Consider the following 10,835-nt stretch of genomic DNA (forward strand, 5'->3'; position numbering starts at 1 on the left):
TTGTGCTCTGATATGAAATGAAAGGCAGTGGATTTAACCAGACAATGGTGGTATACTATCCCAGTAACTTGTATTCATTCCCTTCATCTTAACCCGCAGCTATAGACTTCTGTCATACTGCACAGAGACAAATGGTATCAGTTCAGACTCTCTAACCTCACTGAAACTATACAACGTTAACCCTAATTTCAACCCCTATGCCTATAGTTTTCACTGTTTAAATATAAATTAATTTCATGTACAACACAGTTGACCAATCAGAGATCAATAAAGCCTGTTTTTATTGGTGAATGTCAGAGGCAAATGGAATTCCACAACTATGTAAACAGTGATGGTCCAAACAGCACTGCAACTATTATTACAATCAATGTCTCACTTAAACAGTTGCTAATCAAGTGTACATTTATATTCTTAAATAAACCTTTTCAGTGTAAATGGAATCATTTATTTTAGACAGGACAAGTGGCCTTCAACTCCTCTCGCCTCCTGAAAAATGACGAGAACGTGGATAAATGCGCTTGCATGAAATGACGACTCCTCTGCTCAGGCAAATTACATTTACAGGTGTGATCCCAAAATAAGTGTAAAGTGATAAATGCATGTTTTTGTCAGACAAAACAGCTGATTCACAGGGGGTGTAGTATAGTTGTAAACTCTTCAGAGAGGAGGATACACATGACTGTCCTCCATGAAAGCTGGCTATCGAGGAGGGGAGGATATTTTTCCATTTCGCCCACAAACACAATCCCTTTCCGGGCCATGGAGGATGGACTTGAGAAATGGTGTGATAGTCAGACAAACCCTGGCTTTCCATTTCGCCCACAAACACTCAATCCCTTTCCGGGCCATGGAGGATGGACTTGAGAAATGGTGTGATAGTCAGACAAACCCTGGCTTTCCATTTCGCCCACAAACACTCAATCCCTTTCCGGGCCATGGAGGATGGACTTGAGAAATGGTGTGATAGTCAGACAAACCCTGGCTTTCCATTTCGCCCACAAACACAATCCCTTTCCGGGCCATGGAGGATGGACTTGAGAAATGGTGTGATAGTCAGACAAACCCTGGCTTTCCATTTCGCCCACAAACACAATCCCTTTCCGGGCCATGGAGGATGGACTTGAGGAAGGGTGTGATAGTCAGACAAACCCTGGCTTTCCTTTTGGTCATAAATGGCCAATTAAACATCTTATCTACAATATTTCACTCATAATGAAGGCCCACTAAAATGTACCATTCACTATGTCAGTTGTGACCTTACTTCCTTTCATTAATCTTCACATTTTAGTATAAAATTAAATAGAAAACATGCTTCATTATGTCATATTGGGGATTCTAGTGGTAAATAGGAAATGAGAGAAACTAGTATGCCTGCTAAACAGTGAAACAATGAGCTATAGTGCATGGAGCTGGGTTACTCTACTGTAAGGGAATAGCTGCTCATGTGGCTTCGGGCCCATGATTAACTATACACAGTATTACAGTGATTCTCACCGTAGACCCAATGAAAGAAGGCATATCAAGTTCATATACTGTAAATATAAGGATGTTTTCTAAACTAAGCGGAGATAAGATGAGAGTGAGGAGGCAGAGGTAACCATCTACAAGCACAGAGCTGAGAGCTGCTTTTCACCTAGACTTTCTCTGGTGTGAGTGATAAAGACACTTGATAAGGCGATAGATAGCCAGGTGGTATAGAGGGAGAGAGGTGGGGAAAGGGACATTTTATGACCCCATTTTTTCGACAGGGGTTTGTAGTGGAGTAGTTTTGGGAAGGGGGAAGGTTGTCTGCTGAAACAGCTGGATGGAGGAAGTACTGTAGTTTGGGGGCTGAGAGGGGTGTAGTTTAGGAACCTCCTGTGCCTGCTGATGACGGGGCTGCTGTGGTGGAGCTGCTCTGGTTTGATTTGCCTTTATGTCTCTGTCCTCCTCGTCTCCTGCTCCCTCCTGACTTTGTCTGTAGAGAACAGATCACAATCAGACAGACGGAGAACAGAAACAACTGGGTTAACAAAGAGGTTACCATTCAAAATCACTTCCAGCTAAGACTGATGTTATCAAACTGAACTACATGCTGTGGACACATCTCTAGAAGATTCATGTTTGGTTCACATCAGTTGAGGCATGCATTGTTTCAGGATATTTACAGAAGTTACTGGACAAGACTCATTTCCCAAACCTCAATTGTTACATAACTCATTTGACCTAATCCTCTTGTTTACCTGCCTGGTTCCCATTGTTTATCTTGCTCTGTTTGTTTCTGTTTACCTTGTTCTCTTTGTTTCCCTCATTACTCTGAGGATCATCCTCCCCCTCTGTCTGAGGAAGCAAGCAAAGCACCAAAACAGAGAGAGGAGAAAGAGAGGAGGAATGGAGGGCAAATCAAGGATGTAGTAACGTTGTAATGCACAAAGAGGATGAAGAGCAAATGAACGTGGAAATTGAAAAGAATGCAGAGAATGAGGGTGAGAAAAGACAGGGTGGCAGGTGGAGTAATCAGTAAATGAGAATAGCAATGAAAAGGAAGGAAACAGTAGGGTGTGAAAACATGAAGAGGAGAAGAATAGTAGGAAAGGAGAGGTGTTAGGCAGATCAGACAGACACAGCTACAGAAGAAAACATTCTAGAAGCAGTAAAGCAAGTTAAGAGGAAAGCTTACGCACCACACACACACACAGAAGTTAAACACTTACACCTATTCAACTGCCCTGAAACTTACTTTCACGACTCGACCTGCGATCTAACCATCCCCTCCACTCCCTTCATCCATCCTTTCAATTCGTTCCTTCACTTTCTCTCTCTCACCAGTTGTTGTGATTGGTGCGGACTGTCTGGTCGGGCTGTGCTCGCTTCGTCCTCATTGGCAGGCGTGGTTCCATCCTCTCTGCGGTACGGGGCCTTTTTCGTAGACTGCATTTTGATTTGCGGGGGTTTGAAGTTTGACGGCAGATTATTGGTCGACTGCAACAGCTGTAAACACCCACCCACCAATAAGATTAATGCATGAGGGAAGTACTCTGCATGCAGGTACTCTGGTGTCTTTATGATCTTTCGTAAACCATTCAGAACCATTCATAAGCCTTTAAGTCCAGACCTTGGTTATGATACCCACAGCCTTGGTGTATCCCTCTGAACACCAGTCTACTCTCTGGTCTATGTGGAGGAACTCTGGGGTCTTCATGAGCATGATCCTTCATAAACCCTTCCCAACCATTCATAAACCCTTCATAAGCCTTTCTAACCCCTGACCTTGGTGATGGTGCCCACAGCCTTGGTGCGTCCCTCTCTGAACACCAGTCTCTGGTCTGTGTGGAGGTACTCGGGGGTCTTGATGAAGCGGAAGTGGACCGATGCCTTGTCCCCTGTTCGTAGACAGTCTCTGTTCATGGTCAGGATAGTGGCTGTCTGCCTGATGCTGCCACAGTGCACTGCGAAGGGGGAGGAAGAGGAATGACGAGAGAAGGAGATATATAGTCAGACATGAGACAGCTGTGTGTGTGTGTGTGTGTGTGTGTGTGTGTGTGTGTGTGTGTGTGTGTGTGTGTGTGTGTGTGTGTGTGTGCGTGCGTGCGTGCGTGTGTGTGTCTCACCCATGGCCTGGTAGCGGGGTGATATCGTAGTTGGGTGGTGCAGAACCAGAATCTCAGCCATAAATTCCCATGATGCCTGTGGGTTTAACCTGGGGGACACCATCACCATGCCTTTCCTTATGGATGAACGCTTGATCTAAGGAGGGAGAGAGAGAGAGAGCGGGGGAGGGGGAGGGAGAGAGGGAGAGGGAGCGGGAGGGGAGAGAGGGAGAGGGAGCGGGAGGGAGAGAGGGAGCGGGAGGGAGAGAGGGAGCGGCAGGGGGGAGAGAGGGAGCGGGAGGGGAGAGGAGGGGAGAGATGAGGTAGAGAGAGAACATGGAGAGAGGGAGTGGGAAGGGGAGGGAAGGGAAGGGAGGGGGTAGGGGAAGGGAGGGGGTAGGGGGAGGGGAGAGAAACAGAGACTTGAGGTATTGACTCCTATTCACTGCAAAAAACATTCAGTTCAACTAAACATTTATCTATGCATCAGAAAAGTGTTGTAATACCAAACATCTCCAGGAGGGGACACTAAAGAGAAAACATACCTTTTTGAGGGCGAAGGAGGCAGTCTGTCCACCTCTCACCTCCTTGACTGGCATCCTCTTCCTGTGGATAGATTTGACTGCAATAGGGAGGAAACTGCCCAGTGGGTCTGGGCCTAACAACATTGTGTCATTCAGACGTATCAATCCACGTAAAGTAGTCCCTGAAACGACTGTGCCTACACCCTGACGGAGAAGGTAAACATGGTTAGAGAGGTGTGTGTGTGGCATCAATATGCATGTGTAGCAGCTGCTTTGTGTGTGTGACTAACCGGTACTGAGTAGGTGTCATCTATCTGGAACTCTGCAGGTTCGTCTTCTCTGAAGGAGGTTTTAGAAGACAGCAGGTTGAGGAACATCTTCAGCAGGTCCATGTTCTCTCCTGTCACATTGGAGATCTGGAAGATTGGACACATCCTACACACACAAACACACTGAATTATGGTCCCCTATAAAAATCCAGTTTATAAAGAGTGTGTGATTGTGGCTACAAAGTGTGTGCCTTAACGTTTACCTCTCAGAGCTGAAGTTGGAGGCTGTGACGATGACGTCATCTTTGTTTTGGACCAGAACAGGGATCTTTCTGCAGCCTGGGGACTTTAGTAACCTCTGGAGCAGCTTTAAAGTCTCTGTTACAATAACACAACCAGTAAAGTCAGGTTTTGTGATGACTGTCAATACTGTAACAAACTAAAAAAAAAGGGGGGGGTCCTCATCACTAAATCTAAGAGAAAGCAGTATGGTGGTGTAGAGGGAATATGGTTTCACCTGTATAATTATTTCATATCAGTGCAGATGTGGGGAAGGAGTCCAGGAAAGGAAGCAGATTTAGACTTGAGATGCACCCAGAAAGAGAAAGAAAGGAACTGACCTTGTAGGATGTTGGCAGGACACATGTCTATCTTGGTGACCACTACGAACACAGGCACATTGAGGGCCAGGGCCAGACCTAGATGCTCCTTAGTCATCCCTACGATACCTGCATTACTGCCCACCTAGAGAGAGGATGGGAGAGATAGACAGGGGGTAAAGAGAGTGAGGGGGTAGAGGGGGAGGGTAGAGAGAGCAAGGGGGTGGGGGTAGAGGGGTAGAGAGGGCGAGGGGGTGGAGGGGGAGGGAGAGAGCAAGGGGGGGTGGAAGGAGAGAGAGCGAGAAGGGGTGGGGGTGGAAGGGTGGAAGGAGGGAGAGAGCAAGGGGGTGGAAGGAGGGAGAGAGCAAGGAGGGAGAGAGGAAGGTGGGAGAGAGCCAAATAACATGGTGAAAGATTCATCATTGGTGCTGTTGATGGATAGTAAAGTCAGAAAAAGTACCAACGCCCACATGCTACCCCCTCACTCACCATGAGCATGCAGAAGTCAGGCAGGTGTCCAGTCATTCCAAACACTGTGGTCTTGAGATACTTCTCATGTCCAGCTAGGTCTATGAAGGTGATGACCTTAGAGGACCTCTCACAGATCTTAGTCCAGTCTAGACTGCCACCATGGCTGTCTGGCTTATTCACCACCTAGGATACAGGGACAGAGATTACACACAACAACAACTTCATGTCTCCATCTATAAAACCAATTCATCAACAAAATTATCAATGAAGCAGGCCTTACATTGTCATCTCTCAAGTGTCAGGTCAATGTTATCCCAGTGTAATCTCCGTCACCTATAAGCCCCTCCTATGTCATCTCCCTCACCTGTCCCTTCTGGTCGAAGCCCAGGATGTCGTTCCCCACACTGCTGGTCCTGCCACTCTCCATTTCGTGTTTGTGTCTGAAGAGTTTCTGGCGGGCGAACCCCCTGCCGTTGTCCAGTTCCCCGTGGGTCAACACCCCCAGCAGAGTGCTCTTACCTGCATCCACGTTACCCACCACCGCTACCCTGAGAGAGGGGGAGAGAGGAGAGAGGGCGGAGGGGAGAGAGGGCGGTAGAGGGAAGGAGAGATTTGACATTTGGGACACTAGATCAGATGAAGATGAAGAGAAGAGGGATGAAAACAGAGTATTGCTCGTGTGTTGCTTTGACAACACTGGATTTCCCCCCTTTATGTCAACGTCCCCTTAAGCTTTTTTAAATTTAAATTGCATTTGAGAGACATGCTTGTCCTCGTCAGCCCAGGTCTAATGTCAAAACACGTCTAATTGTTGATCAAGTCAGCCTTTGACCCCTGACACTTGACCTTCCCCCAACTCACCTGACCTCCAAGAAGTCTTGATCACCCACGCGTCGGCGGATGAGGTAGTCGCGTACCTGCCCCCCAGCTTCGATACGCTCCCTCAGCAGGATCAGCTCTGACTCAGTCTGCTCACACAGGGACTGAACTGTGGCTACAGACGCCTCCATGTCTCCCTCATCCAGACCGTAGTCACCTCCGTCTGATAGAAAGGGGTGAGGGGTTGGGGGGGTTTATCGATGTAAAATGTCAATCGCTACAGTAAGTGACAGATTCTGTGAGCTAGTGAATGTAGGAGCAAATCAGTGCATACTGTATAGCCTCATTAAGTGAGTGAGGCTGACTTACCTGAGCCCATCCCAACAACGTAGATGGTCTCCCCACAACCCTCGTCCATCCTCTCCCGGAGTTGTCGTAGTAACGAGTCATACTGCTCTCCATTAGGGCTGACCAGGGCCACCTGACAAGGGAGGGAAGGAGAGAGACAGAAAATGGTTGATGTAGGCCTGGGTATCCTATAACATGACCATGGTGGAAAGCCTACACATATTTCCATTGATATAGGCCTAATTGTACTTTATCAAAAGCTATAGGGATATTCATCTTGTAGAGTTGTGAATGCTACACCATTTCTGTGAAAAATGGATTATTCATCTCGTCTAAAAACATTTGACTATCTGGGTACTCCGATTTGGCTGTAGATTTACCTTACAAGCTTGCTTTCAGTCCAAATCAATCTCTATACAATGTTCTCAGCTTAGGGAACCCTGATAAAGACCATTTATAGTTGTGAATACCCCACTATTTATGTGAAAATAGATTAATCCAAACAGTGAGCGAGTTAGTTTTGCGTCACTCGGGCCCCGGTGGGCGGGGTTTGCACATTTAAAACCATTCCATTGGTCCTAAACTGAAATCTCTACCCACCCAGAGCACCCAGCCACAGAAAAAGAAATCGCCCAATCAAAAGCAGGTGAACTTGCCTGACAGCTTTCTGTTACCGAGTGTTGCATCAGAAGAAGACTTATTTGGCTTTTTCGAGACATACATTGATGGCAGATTTTTAAATCATCACAGTGGTTTCATAATAATGACTTAAAGTCATTATTACTCAAAGCTGCAGGCTAAAGTTAAATCTAGACTTGGTTTCCTCTATCATAATCGCTCCTCTTTCAACCCAGCTGCCAATCTAACCCTGATTCAGATGACCATCCTTCCCATACTAGATTACAGAGACATCATTTATAGATCGGCAGGTAAGGGTGCTCTCGAGCGGCTAGATGTTCTTTACCATTCGGCCATCAGATTTGCCACCAATGCTTCTTATAGGACACATCACTGCACTCTATACTCCTCTGTAAACTGGTTATCTCTGTATACCCATCACAAGACCCACTGATTGATGCTTATTTATAAAACCCTCTTAGGCCTCATTCCCCCCTAACTGAGATATCTACTGCAGCCCTCATCCTCCACATACAACACCCGTTCTGCCAGTCACATTCTGTTAAAGGTCCCCAAAGTACACACATCCCTGGGTCGCTCCTCTTTTCAGTTCGCTGCAGCTAGCGACTGGAACAAGCTGCAAAAAACACTCAAACTGGACAGTTTATTCTCAATCTCTTCATTCAAAGACTCAGTCATGGACACTCTTACTGACAGTTGTAGCTGCTTTGTGTGATGTATTGTTGTCTATACCTTCTTGACCTTTGTGCTGTTGTCTGTGCCCAATAATGTTTGGACCATGTTTTGTGCTGCTACCATGTTGTGTTGCTACCATGTTGTCATGTTGTGTTGCTACCATGTTGTCATGTTGTGTTGCTACCATGTTGTCATGTTGTGTTGCTACCATGTTGTCATGTTGTGTTGCTACCATGTTGTCATGTTGTGTTGCTACCATGTTGTGTGTTGCCATGCGGCGTTGTTGTCTTAGGTCTCTCTTTATGTAGTGTTGTCTGTGTTTTGTCCCATATTTATATTTGATTTATTGTTTATCCCAACCCCCGTCCCTGCACAGGGGGAGGCCATCATTGTAAATAAGAATTTGTTCTTAACTGACTTGCCTAGTTAAATAAAGTTTCATAAAAAATAAACACACACACACCTAGCCTATTTGTTCTGTAGTATTGACACCAAAACGTCCTAGAAGTATTGCATCTTTCTGTTTATTCTAGTTAGTTTCTCTCTGTTGATACTGATCTTGATATGGATGAGTGCCAAAGATGGAGGGAGATGAGTTTCCTGTCAGTCAACAACACACTGATCATTGTTCAGCACTGTAAGTTGAGCCTGGCCCATTTGCCAGAAACACTTCCTTTTGACACACACCATTTCCCTATTGCCCTGTGTTTCATCAGGCCAAGTGGTGGCACAGTATGTATAAGGACTCATCAACCAGAGAAAGAGTCATGCCCATGGCTGTGGTTTGTGAGTCACACTGCTGCTGGAGTGTCCTCTCTCTAGCCAGTAGTTACATCAGCCATAACACATTCAAGACCCATTCAAACCACATCTGATCTGATATGCTTGCTAAAGCCTCTTAAGGATCCGCACCTTTATTTCAATTTTCTTGTTACTTACAACCTTCATGCTAATTGCATTAGCCTACGTTAGCTCAACCGAAGCTTAAGGTGACAGAGTCAGTAGGACATTTAAAACCACAAACTTTTGCCACAAATATAGTTCTGCACTTTTAGATATGCAATTCTGCATAACATTTTAAGCAAGATGGGCACTCAGCTAGATTGATTAGTATATAGCACAATCGTTATTCTAACTAGCTAACTTAGCTTGCAATACAGCAGCCAGAAGAATGACAGCAAGTTTAGGCATAATAAATGCCAATTTGAAGATGATAAACACAGCCCCGACTAGCGCGGCCAGGCTAACTACCTTGCTAGTGAAGTCAATCCCGAGATCCCCGGTCTCGCCGTTGAAGAGGTCGCCGTCCTCGAGGCACTCTTCCCCGGCGTCATGATCTCCAAAACCTCCTCCATCCGGAGCGAAAATGCTCGCGGGCATCAGAGCGTCTGCGAGGACTGGTATGGAATTTGGGCTTATATTCGGCTCGTGTGCAGCCAACGATGCCATTATGTCAGCTTTGCAGTAACGATTGCTATATTGTCTTCTTGCTGTCTCTTGTGTTGATTATTATGACAGCTAGCTAGCTTCAGACCACTAAACAGCTGATATATGTTCAGTTATTACACAGAACTGAGAAACAAAGCAATTGTATGACACAGGCAGAATACAAAAATGATCTCGTACGTTTTGGCTATCTGCTTTCTGTGTAGCTAGCAATAAAACATATGTTTACAATCCTCCAAGTGGCAACAGAAAATTGCGGTGACGTAAATTAAAAAACATAAGGGGGTTGGTTCATAGTGTTTTTTTGCTGACACACCTTCTTATCAAAAATCTAACCAATTGCGCGCCGAATACCCAAATAATATTCCAGAATAAACCAATCAGAGCAAGTGAGTGCTTCACATATAATTAGAAAAAACGTCCCGCGTGGTTAAAATATCGGCGTGGTTGATATCAGCAATGCGTCAACTCGTTGTATCAGGATTGGTTCCTGCTCATTCATTGAATAAAGATAAAGTCGCTTTAACGGAATGATGCAAAGAGGTGCAAAACATGCCTGACATGCCTAACGTTATTCCCAAACAAGCCATAGGTCAATTGTAACCAAGTAATAACCAGTCATCGAGGGGAAATCTGCAAACAGGGGAGACTTCCTTGTGAGATGCCAATGTGATATGTTGATGATAAAGGGGAAACAGCAAGAGCTGTGACGTAGTTAGCTTCAACCGCATTTGAGGATTCTGATGGGACATTGGTATAAACAGACCAAGAAGCTATGATGTAGCCTGCCAGCGAGTCAGCCAGTGTGCAATCATGGGGCAGGCACACTACCAACTGTGACACAAAGGCATAGACCTCTTGGCAGCGGCGGTAGTAACGTTAGTCTATGACACATATAGAGAATGAGTAAGCGTAATGTTTACTGTTCATTTTTGTTTATTTCACTTTTGTATATTTTCTACTTCACTTGCTTTGGCAATGTTAACATATGTTTCCCATGAATTGAATTGAAATGAGTGAGTTTCATACAGGAAGGTACAGGGACTAAATACAGTCCAGGGAGGTTTCATACCCAAGATAATATTTTTTTCAATTGAAATTAAATACAATTTTCTCCCTACTCAAGTCTACCTACTTAATATGATTTAGTAATGATCATTGCCGCTCAGTCTGACTGACTTATATGTAGGCTGGATGATGGCCTATGATGTGTATGTTGGCAACGATTTCCTTTTTAATACGGCACATTTGTTTTTACTTTTTAACTCTACATTTTTAGGAAAGGGCTCGTTTCACGGTAAAGTCTGCACCTGTTGTATTCTGCGCGAGTGGCAAATAAAATGTGATGTGAACTTGGCATATATTGTAAACCGATATTATGGTTTCTATTGCAAGTGTACTACCCAGTGGCAACACACGAGGGCAGTATAGATGAGGGAGGAATGGTTTATGTGGATAACGTTATTCAGATGCCAT

The 10,835-nt window shown here is 45.1% G+C and overlaps 1 protein-coding gene across 2 annotated transcripts; it reads right to left on the reverse strand.

Annotated features, from left to right (window-relative positions):
* Positions 1 to 257: 257 nt before the first annotated feature.
* Positions 258 to 9,645, reverse strand: gtpbp1 (GTP binding protein 1). 2 transcript variants are annotated; one of them, XM_042318574.1, is made up of 14 exons: positions 9,165 to 9,645; positions 6,621 to 6,732; positions 6,294 to 6,474; positions 5,797 to 5,980; positions 5,451 to 5,615; positions 4,983 to 5,106; positions 4,626 to 4,740; positions 4,384 to 4,528; positions 4,115 to 4,297; positions 3,591 to 3,726; positions 3,250 to 3,428; positions 2,806 to 2,970; positions 2,269 to 2,319; positions 258 to 1,957 (listed from the first exon to the last, which is right to left on the reverse strand). In XM_042318574.1, the coding sequence occupies exons 1-14, from the start codon at positions 9,360 to 9,362 to the stop codon at positions 1,847 to 1,849; spliced, it is 2,049 nt and encodes a 682-aa protein (XP_042174508.1). In that variant the 5' UTR covers positions 9,363 to 9,645; the 3' UTR covers positions 258 to 1,846. The 2 variants fall into 2 exon arrangements, with proteins under 2 accessions (XP_042174508.1, XP_042174509.1); XM_042318575.1 differs by lacking the exon at positions 2,269 to 2,319 and having other exon boundaries at positions 9,165 to 9,644.
* Between the last annotated feature and the right edge of the window lie 1,190 nt (positions 9,646 to 10,835).

Source organism: Oncorhynchus tshawytscha, unplaced genomic scaffold (genome assembly GCF_018296145.1).
Source record: "Oncorhynchus tshawytscha isolate Ot180627B unplaced genomic scaffold, Otsh_v2.0 Un_contig_3121_pilon_pilon, whole genome shotgun sequence".
Classification (NCBI taxonomy): domain Eukaryota; kingdom Metazoa; phylum Chordata; class Actinopteri; order Salmoniformes; family Salmonidae; genus Oncorhynchus; species Oncorhynchus tshawytscha.

Coding starts and splice junctions, on each gene's coding strand:
- gtpbp1 (XM_042318574.1), bottom strand. CDS start 9,362: ATGGCATCGTTGGCTGCACACGAGCCGAATATAAGCCCAAATTCCATA. Junction 5,616..5,796: donor GCTTCGACCAGAAGGGACAG/GTGAGGGAGATG, acceptor CCTGTATCCTAG/GTGGTGAATAAGCCAGACAG. Junction 4,529..4,625: donor TCCAACTTCAGCTCTGAGAG/GTAAACGTTAAG, acceptor TTGTGTGTGTAG/GATGTGTCCAATCTTCCAGA.